This window comes from Microcebus murinus, chromosome 12 (assembly GCF_040939455.1).
Source record: "Microcebus murinus isolate Inina chromosome 12, M.murinus_Inina_mat1.0, whole genome shotgun sequence".
In the NCBI taxonomy this organism is placed as follows: Eukaryota; Metazoa; Chordata; class Mammalia; order Primates; family Cheirogaleidae; genus Microcebus; species Microcebus murinus.
This window is the reverse complement of record NC_134115.1, coordinates 57,671,343-57,689,226: the sequence shown is the minus strand read 5'-3', so window position 1 is coordinate 57,689,226 and position 17,884 is coordinate 57,671,343. Positions and strand designations below refer to the sequence as shown.

At 39.5% G+C, this 17,884-nt stretch overlaps 1 protein-coding gene and 1 pseudogene across 1 annotated transcript in view; both read left to right on the top strand.

Moving 5' to 3' along the window:
• Positions 1 to 17,884, top strand: part of KIF24 (kinesin family member 24) — a 75,646-nt gene that overhangs the window by 29,262 nt on the left and 28,500 nt on the right. Inside the window, exons 3-6 of the mRNA XM_012770137.3 lie at positions 1,148 to 1,337; positions 7,805 to 7,902; positions 10,294 to 10,509; positions 17,203 to 17,290. Of these exons, the coding sequence (XP_012625591.2) occupies positions 1,148 to 1,337; positions 7,805 to 7,902; positions 10,294 to 10,509; positions 17,203 to 17,290 (592 nt within the window). The remainder of the gene's footprint in view (positions 1 to 1,147; positions 1,338 to 7,804; positions 7,903 to 10,293; positions 10,510 to 17,202; positions 17,291 to 17,884) is intronic.
• Positions 11,925 to 14,131, top strand: LOC105874356 (transcriptional enhancer factor TEF-4 pseudogene; annotated as a pseudogene).

The following is a 17,884-nucleotide window of genomic DNA, read 5'->3' as shown; positions in this document are numbered from 1 at the left end:
CAAAAATCTGCAGCTGTAGTGAGCTATGATTGCACCCCTGTACTCTACCCTGGGCAACAGAGTGAGACTGTCTCAAAAAAAAAAGGTTTTTTTAAATTTTAAAAGTCTCCTATTTGTTGTTGTTGTTGTTTGTTTTTTAAACACATGCTTTAAAAGTAGTACTTTATGCAATATATTAGAAATGTATTTGGTATTTATTTGCCAATTTTGATCCCAGCAAAAAATAATTTTCTAGCCAATTGAAGGGCTCAAAATCAGAATTGATAGGAAACAATTATATAATATAGTATCCTGTGTAAAGTCTATTATAAAAGGATTTTAGGGGCTATCAATCAAATTCTAAAGTGTAAAGGGTGGGCATGATTTGTTTTGCTAAAGTATTCTTAGTACATGAACCAAAGGCATTGATCCTGGTAAAACACCTATTTTCCAGAACTCTATTTTCTTGTTACCTAGTTTTAGAGGAGTTTCTATGTAAGTAAGTGGCCAGTTCGTGTGTGTGTGTGTGTGTGTGTGTGTGTGTATAAAACACCATTAGGCTCAGCAAGTAAACCTGATGAATTTTATATTTCTAATCCATGGAATATTGCCTCAAATGTTGGGTGTTAAGGTTGAGTAGTTCAGTGAAGTCAGAGCCAATGGAGGAATATGTCTGAGTAGAAAGTTGAATTAGTGGTAGACAGGACCAGTCATAAAATTGTGTGCTGGGAAGGCCTCGGCATAGTGGCTCATACCTATAATCCCAGCACTTTGGGAGGCCAAGGCAGTAGGATTGCTTGAGGCCATGAGTTCAAGACCAGCCTGGGCAACATAGCTAGACCCTTATCTAAAAAAATGTTAGTAAGGGATGGTGGTGCACACTTGTAGTCCTAGCTACTTAGAAGATTGAGCCAGAAGGATTTCTTGAGCCCAGCAATTGGAGGTGGCAGCGAGCTGTGATTGCACCACTGCACCCCAGTCTGGGCAACAGAGCAAGATCCTGTCTAAAAAAAAAAAAAAAAACTTTCTTAGTGTTGACAATTTAATATGTAACTTTAAAAAATACATTATATCCAATATACAGCAAAATGTACTGATGATACTTTGAAATATTAAGTAGTACTGTCCTAGTATTAAAAATTAAAGCCTATTTATAAATATATATCAGACAGAATACCTCAGAGAAAGAGAATCTTTGGACTGAGATGGAGAAAATCAGAGTTTGTGTTCGAAAACGTCCTCTGGGCATGAGGGAAGTACGTCGTGGAGAAATTAATATTATTACTGTAGAAGACAAAGAAACCCTACTTGTGCATGAGAAGAAAGAAGCAGTTGACCTCACACAATATATTCTTCAGGTATGATGTTTTCCTTTTGTGTCTGGAACTAAGATTATTCAGTATGTCAATTCTTTGCTTTTTGTTTGAGTGATAGCATTCAAGTTCTAAAATTCATTTTCTGATTCGGGTGTTGACATTCATTCCTGATGGGACACTTTGTTAAATCACTGATAGCCTGGGCCTTAATTTTTAAAAAATACGGTGCAGTGGGGGATATACAAACATGATTCTTCTACTCTTATGTAATGGAGCTGCATCATACATTCACTTAACACACTTTATGTGAATTTAATTATACATATTCAGCAAAAAGTGGGGAATGAAGAAATAAAAAGAATTAAATAATGAAATGGTTGCTAACGGGACCAGTGACTAAACATATGTCTCAGAGTGACTATGAGATGGTCATACAGTTGGTCTCCATTCTTGCTTGCATCTTAGAATGTGAACTTGTCACTCTCCTGAGTTTAATGACGAACAGTGTTTCTGTGAGTAACAAGGCCCCAGATTGCCAGCCATCTGCTTATTTTGATTCTCAACAATCTTGGGCTTATACTTAACTGGTGGAAATTAGGCTCCGAGCAGGCCACTTTGCACAGGGTAGATTGCATTGTATAAATACAATAGAGGGATATGATTTCTAAGGGTTTAAATAAAACACTAGTGGCTCAGACAATGTAAAGAATGTTCACTATAGGCTGGGTGCAGTGGCTTACGCCTGTAATCCTAGAACTCTTAGAGGCCTAGTCGGGCATATTGTTTGAGCTCAGGAGTTAGAGACCAGCCTGAGCAAGAACGAGACCCTGTCTCTACTAAAAAATAGAAAAAATTAGCCGGGCATGGTGGCACATGCCTGTAGTCCCAGCTACTCAGGAGGCTGAGGCAGGAGGATTGCCCGAGCCCAGGAGTTTGAGGTTGCTGAGGAGCGAGGCTGACACCATGGCACTCTAACCCAGGCAACAGAGTGAGGCTCTGTCTCCAAAACAAACAAACAAACAAATAAATAAATAATGTTGTTTACTGCCTACCAGAATGACCATGAAGAGTTCAAGGAGAAAGGGTTTGGTATTAAAAGGAACCTATTCCAAGCAGATAGAAACCCTTGCAATAACTCATCTTTAGTCTTATAGGGAAACAGCAAATTTCACAGAAGAGAGGGAATCATAATTGAGGTACTCCTAAAATTGCAAAACAATTGTAAATAATATAAAATGGGATAATCTATCACAGGAGGCCTTAAACTTTTTAAACAGGGGGCCAGTTCACTGTCCCTCAGACCTTTGGAGGGCCGTTGGAGAGTGGGGCGCACATTCCACACATGTGGGCCTGGGACAAGTCAGCTGCTAAGCAGGACAGGCAGCAGCCGCAAAAACACCCGGCGGGCGGCGGCAGGATAAATAAATGTCCTCGGCGGGCCGCATAGTTTGAGGACGCCTGAAGATGTTAAGACAGGAATTCAGAGTTTCTCTTACTCTGAATCTGCCTCCCAAAACATTCATTTATATTCATTCTCTCTCTCTGCCTCTCCTTCACCTTCACCTCCCTTCATCCCTCCTTCCCCTTCTCCCTCTCTCTCCTGCTTTCCTTCTCTCCCTCTCCCCATCTCCCCTTCCTTAAAACTCAGTGATTGGTAGAGAGAAAAAAGTGGTAAGTATATGCTAGTGTGCTACCAATTCACCTTAGTCAGCTGAGATCTTACTTTACTGGAATAAATACTTTAATGCTATCTTCTGCTAGTTCTCCTGAAAAAAAAAATAATGCTGAAGTCAAATTGTTAACACTTTCCCCCTCTTTCAAATTTGCATTGTTCTTTCCTTTTGGGGTACCAAAATTGGGTTTCACAATGACATTCAAAGTTATCCACTGAGTCTTTCTATTTGTACTGAATTATTAATACGAGACCACTGTACAAGCAACCCAATCACTTTAACAGCCTTATCGATTGGTGATCAATGCACAATCTATTACGTCTCAGTGGGAAGTGTTTATTTTCAAGATGATCTAAATCACCAATTAGTTGTAATGCTGTCCAGTTCCATGGCTACTTATAGCCATAGTAATAGCCCTGTCCAATCACCATCTGCCCAAGACTTCCTTAATGATGCTTCTGTCACAGTAATTCCTTCAAGGAGGCAATACCTTATCTTTTGTATTTTTCCATTATCCCAAAACACAATAACCTTACTTTTTTGTCATTACCATTGGTCAATACTTATTGAATACCCATAGTTTCCATGGCACTTTCTCTGCTATTTGAACTTTGGACCTTTGTTCTCATAGGTCAGAGTCCTTACCTGTCAATGCTATAATATAAAAATGTTGAGAAGATGCCTCCACTCCTTTTTGCTTTCTAAAAGAGAAAGAAGAAAAGGGAAGTTCATAGCAAATTGTCTGGTAAATAAATATTGAGCCTAGATTCTTTGGGTTTTATTCTTAAATAGATTCAAGGATTAAAACAATAGGTTCATAGATCTCTTTATTAAATATCCTTTTAAAATCTTTGTTACTTAGTGAATATGATCTATATATGTAGTATGCTATCCTACTTAACCATTAAATTTTATAATATCAACATAATGAGTGAAAAAAGAAGAAACAAAACTATTTGTTTCATTCCAATTTCTTAAATAAAGAAAAAATAGAGAAAAAAAGATTGTACTGAAATACATCAAAAAGTTAACAGTGTCTATTTCTGGTTAGCAAGATTTACAGATAATCTGATTTTCTTCTCTATTTCCTATTGTTTTTCTATTCTCAATATTTTGTTCTCTATTGTAATTTTTTAAATATTCCATATTTTAAAATTTTTCTACAATCAGCTTTGTGAAAACTTTTTTTTTTTTGAGATAAAGTCTCACTTGGTCACTAGAGTGCTATAGTACCCGCCTAGCTCACAGCAACCTCAAATTCCTGGGCTTAAGTGATTCTCCTGCCTCAGCCTCCCTAGTAGCTGGGATTATAGGTGCACGCTGCCATGCCCAGCTAATTTTTCCTATTTTTAGGAGAGACAGGGTCTCAATCAGGCTGGTCTCAAACTCCTGACTTCAAGCAATCCTCCTCCCTCGCCTCCCAGAGTGCTAGAATCACAGGCTTGAGCCACCTTGCCCAGCCAAAAGTAAAAACTTTTGAATAGTATAGATTCATCTATTTCAAAATCAAAAAGTACAAAAGGGTATACAGTAAAAAGTATAACTCTAATCCCATTTTCTCCTTGAAGGCAAGTGGTACCTATTGTAAGTGTATCTTTCTAAAGATATTCTATAAATATATATTACTTTTATAATCTGAAAAAACTTATTTAAAAAATAAACTATGGAACTCTGATCATATCAAGGCTAACATGAGGTTCAAAGTAGGTGTTACTCCAACCTCATTGATAAGGTGATCAAATGAAAATGCATGTGGTGAAAGGACTTTATGCATTGTATGTATGTTAACTATAATAATAACCTTCCATGTTTACACATCTGTCATGAAAGGCATTTATAAAAGTACTGGGGAAACTAATATCCAAATCCTATTCAAAGGAAATATAATAATTCCTTTAATCAATAAATACTTTCTAAAATGTTTACTCAAGAGCTAAAGTGATTCATGAGCTTTTATGGAAGGAGAGGAAGAATTACTATATGCTCAGTGAAATAAAAGAAAACTAAAAAATCATATTCCCATGTTTCCTTCTTCTTATTTTCTTGAGAAATACCATATATATTCATATCTATAAGTATCTATAGACATAGAGTTTTTGCTTTTGGTCTCATACTTTAACTATAAAAACTTACGGTTGGCCAGGCGCGGTGGCTCACGCCTATAATCCTAGCACTCTGGGAGGCCAAGGCGGGTGGATTGCTCAAGGTCAGGAGTTCGAAACCAGCCTGAGCGAGACTCCGTCTCTACTAAAAATAGAAAGAAACTAATTGACCAACTAAAAAAATATATATATACAAAAAAAAAATTAGCCGGGCATGGTGGCACATGCCTGTAGTCCCAGCTACTCGAGAGGCTGAGGCAGTAAGATTGCTTGAGCCCAGGAGATTGAGGTTGCTGTGAGCTAGGCTGACGCCAGGGCACTCACTCTAGCCTGAGCAACAAAGTGAGACTCTGTCTCAAAAAAAAAAAAAAAACTTATGGTGATATTTGAACAATGAATTAATGTTCATTAAAACCAGATTTTACAAATATATTTAACTCTTTGTTATTGACCTTTTTAAGTTTAATCAACTATAATGAAATCCCATGTATCTGTCACTCAGCTTCAATAGTTATTAACATTTTAGACTTCTTAAAATCTTACCATATTTTTCAAAGCAATAAAAGTTCACAGATCTCTTTATTATTCTGCACAAATTCATTATTTTCTTACCTGCTAACTTCTGGAGACTTTTTCTAACTTGTAAATTCAATTTTGTGCTCCCAATTCTCAGATGATCTAACAAATTTCCATTCTAATGTAATGTAATGGTATACAAAACGAACCTGGGGTAGAGTGACCTGCAATAATAAATTGGCCCAAGTCCAGTTTTCTGGATCTGTCCATTGCAATTTTTCCTTCACTAGATATTTAGAGCAGGCCCAAAATGTAGTCAGAGATAAAGCCTTATCTCGTTCAATTTGTGTATGGACTGTCATGCTACAGTCAGGCTTGAAATTATTAGGATTTCTTACTCAGATGTAATTGGGTTGCTAACATGGTAAGTCTGTAAATTGTGGAAATAATTATGGCTGCTGAATTAATGTTTTCCAGACCCAATTCAATGGGGTTTCCCGTCTCTCCTTTTCCAAATTACCATGATTTTTCATTTGGAAGTAATTTTGGAACTCTTTTCCTCCTCAGCTCCCCACATCCAGTCAGTTGCCAAATTTCTTGTGTGTCCATATCTTTTATTTCCATTGTCATCATCTAATTTAGACCCTTTTTTATCTCACCACTGAATTATTTCTTACTAGTATCTCTGTTTCCAATACATTCATAGTGTGAAGCCAGGTTAATCTTCCCATAAAATGGCTGAGATCTTCCTTCTTACTTGCAAATTTCTTTACTATCTCCCCACTGTTTACTGAATTAAATATTAGCATTCTGCCCCCTCTGTTAAGACTTAGGTGTCCTAAGGCCCCTACAACATAGTCCTAACTCATTATTTTAGCATGCTATCTCACTTATATACTTACCAAGCTCCTGTATTTCAACCACATCGAATCCTTGCTATTCCCTAAACATTTATTAATTAAACAGCTAATTCCTCGTACTTTCCTGCTTTTTGAATCTTTGTTCATGCTTCCTCTATGCCTGGAATACCTTCCCTCCTTCAATCTCTACCTCTCAAATTTCTTTTCTCCCCCCATGGTCCATTCTTAGTACAGTCTTTTTCATTGTCTGAGATAATATGTTTTTCCTTTGAAGTCCACATGTACTTTATCTTTTAAGGTTCTTTTTCTTACAGTCATTAACATCTTGAGAGGGTAGGGTAGGGTAATGTCTGTATCTCTGAGCCCCTTCAAGTGCCTACTGCAATACAGATGCTACCAGCTGACCAATAAATGTTTATGGAGTGAAAAGTTAAGCTATGTAAGCTGGGCACAGTGGCACATGCCTGTAGTCCCAACTACTCTGGAGGCTGGGGCAGGAAGATCACTTGAGGCCAGGGGTTCAAGGCCTCAGTGATTGTACCTGTGAATACCCACTGCATCCAGCCTAGCAGCTTAGCAAGACCCAGTCTATTTAAAAAAAAAAAAAAAGTTAAGCTATGTAACCTGTGGAATTGAGATCTTCCCCTAGAATTTCTCCAAAATGTCAAAGATGCTGGCTGTAGCTGGAATATGAGGATAATCCCCATAGAATTCAGTTACTGTCCTAGACCTAAGGAAGATTGGCTCACTCTTGTACTCATTGATTTACTTTCCTTAAGAGAGAACAAAAATTGTGTGCCTTAGTTTTTACATTGTAAGAACATGTCTACAGAGATCTCAAGTAAAAGAAGGCCCTGTTATTTAATACATGTTGATTGCTTATGTATTTCTAAGTGTATCATCGTCAGTTACTATTATTTAAAAATGTATTTAGGCCAGGAGCCATGGCTCATGCCTGTAATCCTAGCACTTTGGGAAGCTGAGGCAGGAGGATCGCTTGAGGTTAGGGGTTTGAGACCAGCCTGAGCAAGAGTGAGACCCCATCTCTACTAAAAATAGAAAAAATTAACTGCACAACTAAAAATAGAAAAAATTAGCCAGGCATGGTGGTGTGCGCCTGTAGTCCCAGCTACTCGGGAGGCTGAGGCAGGAAGATTGCTTGAGCCCAGAAGTTTGAGGTTGCTGTGAGCTAAGCTGACGCCATGGCACTCTATTCAGGGCCACAGAGTGAGACTCTGTCTCAAAAAAAAAAAAAAAAAGAAAAAAAATGTATTTAGGCTTTTATAATGTGTTAACTAGGATAGTGGTGAAGGAAATCCAGAATATGTCTCTTTCTATAAATCAAATTTATTTTTCAGCATGTTTTTTATTTTGATGAAGTCTTTGGTGAGGCGTGTACCAATCAGGATGTGTACATGAAGACTACTCACCCACTCATTCAGCATATTTTCAATGGGTAAGATAATTATTTGCTTCTTTTGCTTTTTATTTTCTATTTTTCATAAATCATATTTTTAAATAAATATCACTTATGCTTTTCAGTTCTTTTGAATTAAATATGATTTTGCGTTTTGATCTAATGAATTTAAATTAGACTTCTGAAAACATACAGTGTCTCTGTAGATTCACCAAGTATTCAGAAGTTTGTAGCAAAATTTCTTTTTACACCAATGATATTGTTTCTTTGTGGTTTAGTGGCAAAATGTAAGCTGTCAACAATATAATTTCATCAAAGTCCTCAGAATAAAAACAGTTTAAGTGGTTGAAATTAGTCTGAACTTTGATAATAGGAATTATGTATTCTGGCTATAGTTCAGTTTTTTGTTGTATAGATAAGTGAGTATCATTTACAAACTTTCGTAGATATACTTTGAAATTATTATTCACAATAAACATTAAATGGGACAGAAAAGATAGGAGGGGCCTATGTTGTATACATATTTAAAATATAGGCATGTACAATTGAAAATACCAAACAGCCTGCTAACATTGCTGATTCTAGAGAATGTTGACTTTTTTTTCAAATAACTTTAATAACTTAAAAAATTAAGGTGGAATTTACATACAGTAAGATGCATAGATCTTAGATATTCAGTTTAATGAGTTTTGATAGTTATAACCAATACCTGGAACAAGATATAAAACATTTCCATCACCCCAGAAAGTTCTCGTGTCCCTTTTTAGTTAATCCCACACGTTTTATGTGAGTACTGACCTACTTTCTGTTAGTATAGATTAGTTTTGCCTGTTCTAGAATGCCACAGACATAGAATCATTATAATATATATTCTTTTATGCTTTGCATAATGTTTGGTTTCTTTTGCTTAGCATAATTTTTTTTAATATTAGTACATGTTGTTACATGTATCCATAGTTTTTCTTGCTGAGTAATATTCCTTTCTATAAATATACCACAATTTGTTTTAGTCATTCTCCTGTTGATAGACATTTGGGTTGTTTCCAGTTTTGGACTGTTATGAGTAGCTGTGACTACAGGCATGTGCCATGATGCCCAGATAATTTATCACCAGAGATAAATTTGGTGAAAGAAATAATAAATTTAAATAAATATAATAAATAATAGATCACATGATAAACAGGATGGTAGTGACTAAGGAAGTTTAGACAAAGGTGAATTCAATGTAAGCAAAGTATTTGATGAAGGACTCATAAGAGTAGGGAATTGGGCTGAGCCTACACTGTGAAGTAGGAATAATGTGAGCAGAGGCCATAGCAGTAGAGGTGGTGGCAAACATAATAGATCTTGAGGGAAAAAACCTGGGTTCTGGTCTCTGCCATGCCATTAACTATATGACCTTAGGCAAGTCACTTCACTTTTCTATGGGCTCAGTTTTTACTTTTATCTGTAAATTAATGTGTTACTTGGATTCTAAGATGCCTTCCAGTCCCGATGTCCTATAATTCTAAGTGCAAATCACTATTCTTGCATGTAGGTACAAGTGTGTGCACCCACCCTGTGTAAGTGTGAAGAACTGTAGAATAAGAGGTGGAGAAGGGAGTTGGAAGGCCAGCCTGCCAATCACAGTATGTTTTAGAAGGAGTTGGAGGCCACAATTGCTGGAGTATTGTGGGACCCAACTATGCACTGCTAAGTAGAGAATAATGTTAGGTAGTGATAAATTAAGACTAAATCATCTCTGGGATCCTCTAAAGCACCTAGCATGGAATAGAAACCCAGTAAATGTTTATTGGCCAAGTATTTTTTTGTTTGTTTGTTTGTTTGTTTTGAGACAGAGTCTCACTTTGTTGCCCAGGCTAGAGTGAGTGGCATCAGCCTAGCTCACAACAATCTCAAACTCCGGGGCTCAAGCAATCCTGCTGCCTCAGCCTCCCGAGTAGCTGGGACTACAGGCATGCGCCACCATGCCCGGCTAATTTTTTCTATATATATTAGTTGGCCAATTAATTTCTTTCTATTTATAGTAAAGACGGGGTCTTGCTCTTGCTCATGTTGGTTTCGAACTCCTGAACTCAAATGATCCGCCCGCCTCGGCCTCCCAGAGAGCTAGGATTACAGGCGTGAGCCACCATGCCTGGCCAGCCAAGTACTTTCTTAAAAGTACTTATCTTCCAGAGTTGTCTTATGTAATCTTACCAGATCTGTGAAAAATTCCTGTAAGAAAACTCATGCACTGGTTTGAGAATGTTATTTCATCTTCCCATGTTTTTATAATGTAAAGCCCTCCTCTCCTTAAAGGATTGTATGTTTATAGCTGAATTTTGTCAAGGATTCTATGTTTCTACCTGACTTCTGTCATTAAAAATGTATGTGTGGATTAGCTCTTCTCTCAGTATGCGTAAGTAATACAAATTATTCTTTCCCCAGAGGCAATGCCACTTGCTTTGCATATGGACAGACAGGTGCTGGAAAGACCTACACCATGATAGGAACTCATCAAAACCCAGGACTGTATGCTCTGGCTGCCAAAGATATTTTCAAGCAACTAGAAGTATCCCAGCCAAGAAGGCACCTCTTTGTCTGGATCAGTTTCTATGAAATCTACTGTGGACAGCTTTATGACCTCCTAAATAGAAGAAAAAGGTACTAAATATTAGTGGGAAGTGTAAATCCGTTCATTGCTGTTTCTAGCCAGAGTCCCAAAGAATCACTGCATCATGCACCTTAATGAGACTTGTACATTAGTGCAGTTTTATGAAACGAGAGTCTCCCACATTCGATACATATTTTTTAAGTGGCCAGTTCAGCTACAGAAAAATGTAAATTAGCTTTCCATTAATATTTTTAAAGTAATCTATATTCTAATGTCTATCAAAAGACTTTCTCCTTTTTTTATTATTTTTTTCCTCTATTTTTAAAATTTTTTTAATCATTTAACTTTTTTTATTCTCTTTTTCATCTATGATTGTAAATTAATGGCAGAAAAAAAGACTTTCTCTTTTATTTTGGTCTATGGATAAAGTCATTTCAGGAAGTTAGGAAATCAACATGTACTTAAATCCCTTCCTATTCTTTTTTTTTTTTTTTTTTGAGACAGAGTATCTTGTCCTAGATAGAGTGCCGTTGCATCAACTTAGCTCACAGCAACCTCAAACTTCTGGGCTCAAGCAATCTTTCTGCCTCAGCCTCCCAAGTAGCTGGGACTACAGGCATGCACCACCATGCCTGGCTAATTTTTTCTGTATATTTTTAGTTGGCCAATTAATTTCATTCTATTTTTTTTAGTGCAGACGGGATCTCACTCTTGTTCAGGATGGTTTCAAACTCCTGACTTTGAGCAATCCACCTACCTTGGCCTCCCAGAGTGCTAGGATTACAGGCGTGAGCCACTGCGCCTGGCCCCTTCCTATTCTTTTGACCTATTATTATACTGGAAGAACTATAATGTTTCCCACTTTTCTTTTGTTTTTCCTCTTAATAATCTTAGGGTAAACTCAATGGTAGTTTTCTGAAATCAGTAAAAAGAAAATAAAATCTTTTTTCTTCACATTAGACTTTTTTACTCTTATTATTTTTATACTATTGCCTTTACAACATAACATAGTAATTTAGAAATGTACTCAGTAACTCTGCTTTTAAACCTCCATTATATTTTTCTGGCATAAAATTTTGTTCAGGATGAAACAGATGACTTATATTGAGTAGGAGGCAACGAAGTTATGAAGGGATAGACTGGGAAAATAGGGAGGTGAGTGGGAGTAGAGGAGGTAGAAGGATTAAAAGTTGTCATAACAGAATTTACCAGACCATGGGAGGCTGAGGCAGGAGGATCATTTGAGCCCAGGAGTCAGAGGTTACAGTGAGCTACAATGAAGCCACTGTATTCTAGCTCAGGCAACAGAGCAAGACTTGTCTCAAAAAAAAAAAAAAAAAAAAAAAAAAAAAAATTCACCAAACCTGAGACATTGAGAGGAGTGAATTGAGGCTGAGCATAGTGGAAGGCTGGGAAACTCTAATTAAATTGAGACTATCCCCCCAGCAAAGGTATCCAAGCCTTTATGGAGGTGTCCAAAAGGATGTATAAGTTCCACATGCCCCAGACAAGTAATAGAATGTGGTGTGGAGGAGCAGCTCCAGTTCCATAGAGAGACCATGATGGGTAGGCCCCCATCATAGAGGGGAAATAGAGTTTTGAGTAGCATAACTGGAGAAGCCAGTGAGTGGGCTTAGGCAGGCCACTCTCCTGTGGACTAGTCCAACAAAAAGTGGGCCTTTAGGTATGCCACAATTGAGAGAATGCACAAGTGTTCAGGGATCATTCCAGAAACAACAACTGTCAAATAAATGAGGGTGCTATTCTGGGAATTCTTGGGGGAAGAATTGCCTTTCTTTTTTTACTCTGTGTTGATGTTGAAGCCTTGAGTTAGCTCTGTGTTGATGTTGAAGCCTTGAGTAAGCTCAATCACAGCTTCTCATTAGGAGTCCTTTCTACCTTTGTTAGGAGCCCTTTCTAGTCAGAATGCCCACAGGCTCCCCACATTGGGGAACCCAGGGCTGAGGCCCCCTGAATGATAGCAGCAGGTAGACAGACAATGAGGAAGGCAGTGAGAAGGCACTGGCAGCAGTGAGGGGAAAAGGGAAGATTGGGGTCCTAGATACAGAGGGTGTCTGGATCCCAGACATTAAGTAGAGCTTCCCAGAATCCCTGGCTATCTACCTGCCCTGTAGTCACTGGACAATCATCTTGTCCAATGAAGTCAAGATGTGTGGTTGGAATGAACTGGTTGTCCACTATATCAAGTTGAAAACGAGGAAGACCCAAACTTGCAAACAAGTTTCTAGTCACATCCAGGTTTTGGTCCAAAGGAAATCAAGGGAAATCCGTCCAAGCTAAAGAACCAAATTCCCAAGGAAAAGACTTTCCAGACAATGCTGGTCCCACCAGTCCTCAGGCCTCTGAGCTTTTCCAGTTTTGGTCTGAGGGCTCCAGACCCTCATAGAATGTTCCAGATGTGAAACCATTCTCACAGACACCATTATTCTGATCACTGACTCTCCCATCTACTGACCTCCAAGGTCTGAGCCTCCCTAAACCCTCTTACTCCTGTCTCCACCTGCCTATCACCCCTAGCCTTGCAGGCTCAGGCCCTGGGCACTACTTTGTTGGAGGTGGTGGAGTTCTAAGCCTTTGTGGAACTGCCAGATGTAGTTGACCCTTACCAGAGGCACCTGTTTATGCACCAGCCAGCACTGGCCCACCCCTGGAGGACACCCCTCGAGAATGTGGACATCTGGCAGATCTAAAACAAATTCCCTGGGAAAAACGGTGGTCTGCAAGAGCTGTGTGATAGGGGGTCCCCTGCCATGCCTTATTCCTGGTCAAGTTCTGGTAGACCTAAACTGGGGCCCAAGTGGCAAGCAGGTGGGGGCCTGTGGCAGCAACAGCAGCAGGGGCTTCTGTGGAATAAACAGTCACTACAACAGCCTGGAGCACATGACCCTTACCTGTTCCTCCAAGGTCTGCTGCTTTGGCAAGCAGTTGGTGGAAAAGGTGGAGACAGAGCGGGCCCAGCTGGAGGAGAGATTCACGTACTGCTACCCTGTGTGCAAGTACCTATTGAATTTCTTGCACAAGTTGTGGCAGCTGCCTAAGAGATACATTATGGAGAGCATGCTTGAGAACTTCAACATCCTCTAGGTGGTAACAAATAGAGACATCTAGGAATTGCTGCTCTGCACTGCCCATGGCTTCAAGATCCCCACCAGTGAATGTAGAGTGCACCACATTTGCCACCTGGGCAGGGACTAACGGGAGACCCCCCCAAACTGGCTTGCCCTCAGAATATCCTCCTTCCAGCTCTCCTTCTGCTTCTTATTTGGGGAAGAGTCTGTGATGTAATGGGGTTTACGTCAGAGTCCTAAGCAACTGGAGCTGTGTCCCCTATTAGAAAAGACCCCAAAACTTTGTTGATGAGCTGAACAGGATGAGACTGAGGAAAGGATGGACCTCTATTTTGCAACCTCACAGGGGTATCTGAAGGATTAGATCACTCCATAGCATCAGGGATTGGGGACAGGAGTGAGACAATCCCAGGTACAGTGCTTACTTCTCTGCCTGTGACAGAACCCCTCCATTCCATGTTTCTGCATGTTTTGGACAGCCCTAATTACACATTATTATTATTATTTTTTTTTTTTTGGTGAGACAGTCTCACTCTGTTGTCCGGGCTGGAGTGCTGTGGTGTCAGCCTAACTCACAGCAACATCAAACTCCTGGGCTTGAGCAATCCTTCTGCTTCAGCCTCCCAAGTAGCTGCGACTACAGGCATGTGCCACCACACCTGGCTAATTTTTTCTATATATTTTTAGTTGTGTGGCTAATTTCTTTCTATTTTTAGTAGAGACAGGATTTCGCTCTTGCTCAGGCTGGTCTCAAACTCCTGACCTCGAGCAATCCTTCCATCTCGGCCTCCTAGAGTACTAGGATTACACGCTTGAGCCACCACGCCCAGCCCCTAGTTATACATTAGGTTATGCCCCTTCCTGTTTTCCAGCCAAGCATTTCTGACTCTCCCTAGCACTCTCACTGTATGATCTGTAATATCACAGATTGAAGATTAACCCTTGCTGTGCAGGAGCAGAGCCAGGTGGGCCCTGGAAATATATATTTTTTAATATAACAATATATTTTAAAAAAGAATGCCTACTTCTTCCACCTTTATTTATTTTATTACTTTTTTAAAAACTGTTTATTTTTTAGAAATGGGGCTCTCTCTATATTGCCCAGGCTGGACTCGAACTCCTAGGTTCAGGTGATCCTTGCTCCTCATTCACCCAAGTAGTTGGGACTGCAGGTATGCGCCACCACACTTCAGAATGCCCATTTCCTTTAACAACAGGCTGGGTGTGGTGGCTTACAACTGTAGTACCAGCTACTAGGAGGCTGAAGCAGATCACTTGAGCCTAGGAGTTCAAGGCTACAGTGAACTATGGTCGCGTCACTGCACTCCAGCCTGGATGACAGAACAAGACTATGTCTCTAATTGACATAAAAATGAAAGCCACTGTTATGTTATGTGCATGTGTTTTATTTGTTTATTTGGGTGACGGGACAGTTAAGATACCCAGATCTAAAAAAAAAAATTTTTAATTAAAAAAAATAAAAAGATACCCAGATCTTTTTGCATGTAATTCTTTAATGAAGTACCCAGATTATTGTCCTATATATTTGAATTCTTTAATTGTAGCCAGAGGGATGAGTGTATACTAATTGCTGGGTTTGATACTTCTGTGAGGGTCACTAGGGAAGACACTCTACAAGTGTCATGGGCTTTGGCTTTTTGAGGTTTTTAATTTAAATCTCTGGTTAATTAGCCAATATGATCTCTTTTTTCCTTCCTTTCTAGGACTTCTGAAATGTTCTGGTCCACTGACGGCTGCCTTTCCTGTTTATGCTGTTATGCTTTATCCTGTTGTTTTGTAATAAGATATATTTTCTGTAATAATAGTGGGCTTTGACAAGGGTGGACAGAAGTATATATGCTCAGTCTACCTCTTAAACTGGAAAACAAAGCTTAAGAATCTTCAAATTAATTCTTAAAAATAGAGGATAAATTGTTTTTATACTCTTGCATAAAAAGTGATAGAAATATACTTCTTACTTACAGGATTTAAAAATCTAGCAGTACATTTTGGACTGTCCATGAAGAACCTTCGCTGAGCTCAGGGAATGGGCTCTGGGAAGTATGTTCAAGAGTGACACCAGGCCGGGCGCGGTGGCTCACGCCTGTAATCCTAGCACTCTGGGAGGCCTAGACGGGTGGATTGCTCGAGGTCAGGAGTTCGAAACCAGCCTGAACAAGAGCGAGAACCCGTCTCTACTATAAAATAGAAAGAAATTAATTGGCCAACTAATATATATATATATAAAATTAGCCAGGCATGGTGGCGTATGCCTGTAGTCCCAGCTACTCGGGAGACTGAGGCAGAAGGATTACTTGAGCCCAGGAGTTTGAGGTTACTGTGAGCTAGGCTGACGCCATGGCACTCACTATAGCCTGGGCAACAAGCATGACTCTGTCTCAAAAAAAAAAAGAAAAAAAGAGTGACACCAGAGCTCTGAAAGCTAGATTATTTGGGTTTTTTATGTTTTTTTGAGAGACACAGTCTCTCTATGTTGCCCAGGCTGGAGTTCAGTAGCTATTCATAGGTGTGATCATGGTGTACTGGAACTTCTGAGCTCAAGCAGTCCTCACACCTCAGCTTCCCCAGTGGCTGGAACTAGAGGCGCACACCATTGTGCCTGGCAGCTAGATCCTTCTTTTATTCCAGAAGCGTAACTGTTCCAATAGAGTTGTTTTCTGAGAGATCATGGGCATGGGTAAGCCTCCGATTCTTCTTCCTCCAATTCTTCTGTAAAAAGAAGTTTGGAAACTTGTGATTAAGCACAGACTGAAAAAAATTTTTGAGTAATTTTTTTTTTTTTTTTTTTGGCTATGAAGTAAAATTCCATTCTTAACCTTAATCAGTATCTAATTAAGGTAGAAAAGTAATCTTAGAGTATTTGATGGATTTAATACATGCCCCTCAGTAGATCTGGTTTAATGATGATGGTAGACCATAACCATTCATTACCTTACATGCAGCCCTGAGGCATTCACTTTATGTTGCAAATAAGAGAAAACCCCATTTATCTTGGCTTAATCATTTAGGGAAATCATTGGCTCAAACTGGAAAGCCTAGAGGATAGTCTAGGACAGAGGACAGCCTAGAGTAAACCAAGCTTCAGAGTTGGTTTACTCTAACAGCTCAGGGATGTAATTAGAACCCAGTTTTTTTGCATCTCTCTGTTTTACCTTCTGTGGTGTTGGCTTCATCCTGAAAGTAGCTCTCTTTGTACAATACAAAATGCCTACCACTGCTTCCAGAGACACATGCTTACACTTCCAGAGAGAAAAGGAGAGCACCTTACCACCAATCACCTAACAACCAGAGACCAAGACTTTATTTTGATTGGACCAGTAGAGATCCCATGTCCACCCCTGAACCAATCACTGTAGCCAGGAATATACCATTTACCGGTTGTCATAGGTCTGGGTTTTATGCTCATTCTTTTAATTATCGCCAAATCTGCTGGTTTGTTTACAACAGTCAAGGACCACCCGTGAATCCTGGGCCTGAGGTCAGGAGATTGAGGTTAGGGAGCTGATGAACATCCATCCCACTCAAATGGCAAAACTGCTACTTAATGGGGGAGTGGTAGAATGGTTTCTGGGGAGGGAATAATAAAGTCTGTTACAGCAGCACTGCCATACCAACTCATTCTTGCATCTGCAGGCTTTTCCCAAGAGAAGATGGTAAACACATGGTACAGATAGTGGGACTGCAAGAACTTCAGGTGGATAGTATGGAACTCCTCTTGGAGGTAATTAATTCTTCCTTCTTTATTTTACCCTACTATATAGCAGTCTAAGTGTGGGAAAAGAATTCATTTTGCTCCCTAGCAAATATAATGGACTCAGACTTAGGTAAAGGGCAATGACAAGCACCACTTCACATTTGTAAGAGGTGAGGCCTAGGATAGCTTATTTCTCTCCAGGGTTGATGTCATAGTATCATGGTAGTGGGGATGGGACATTTGGGTGAAACTAATGCATGAAAGGACACTCTTGGGCCAGTTTCAAAGGCTGCTAATGTGTTTCTCTATGGCAGTAAGCTCTAGGAAAAGCGGCTAGATTAGAGATAAATATTCTTATGTTAAATAAAATGTTTAATAAGTAATACTAGGCCGGGCGCGATGGCTCACGCCTGTAATCCTAGCTCTCTGGGAGGCCGAGGCAGGCGGATTGCTCAAGGTCAGGAGTTCAAAACCAGCCTGAGCAAGAGCGAGACCCCGTCTCTACTATAAATAGAAAGAAACTAATTGGCCAACTGATATATATATAAAAAAATTAGCCGGGCATGGTGGCGCATGCCTGTAGTCCCAGCTACTCGGGAGGCTGAGACAGAAGGATCGCTC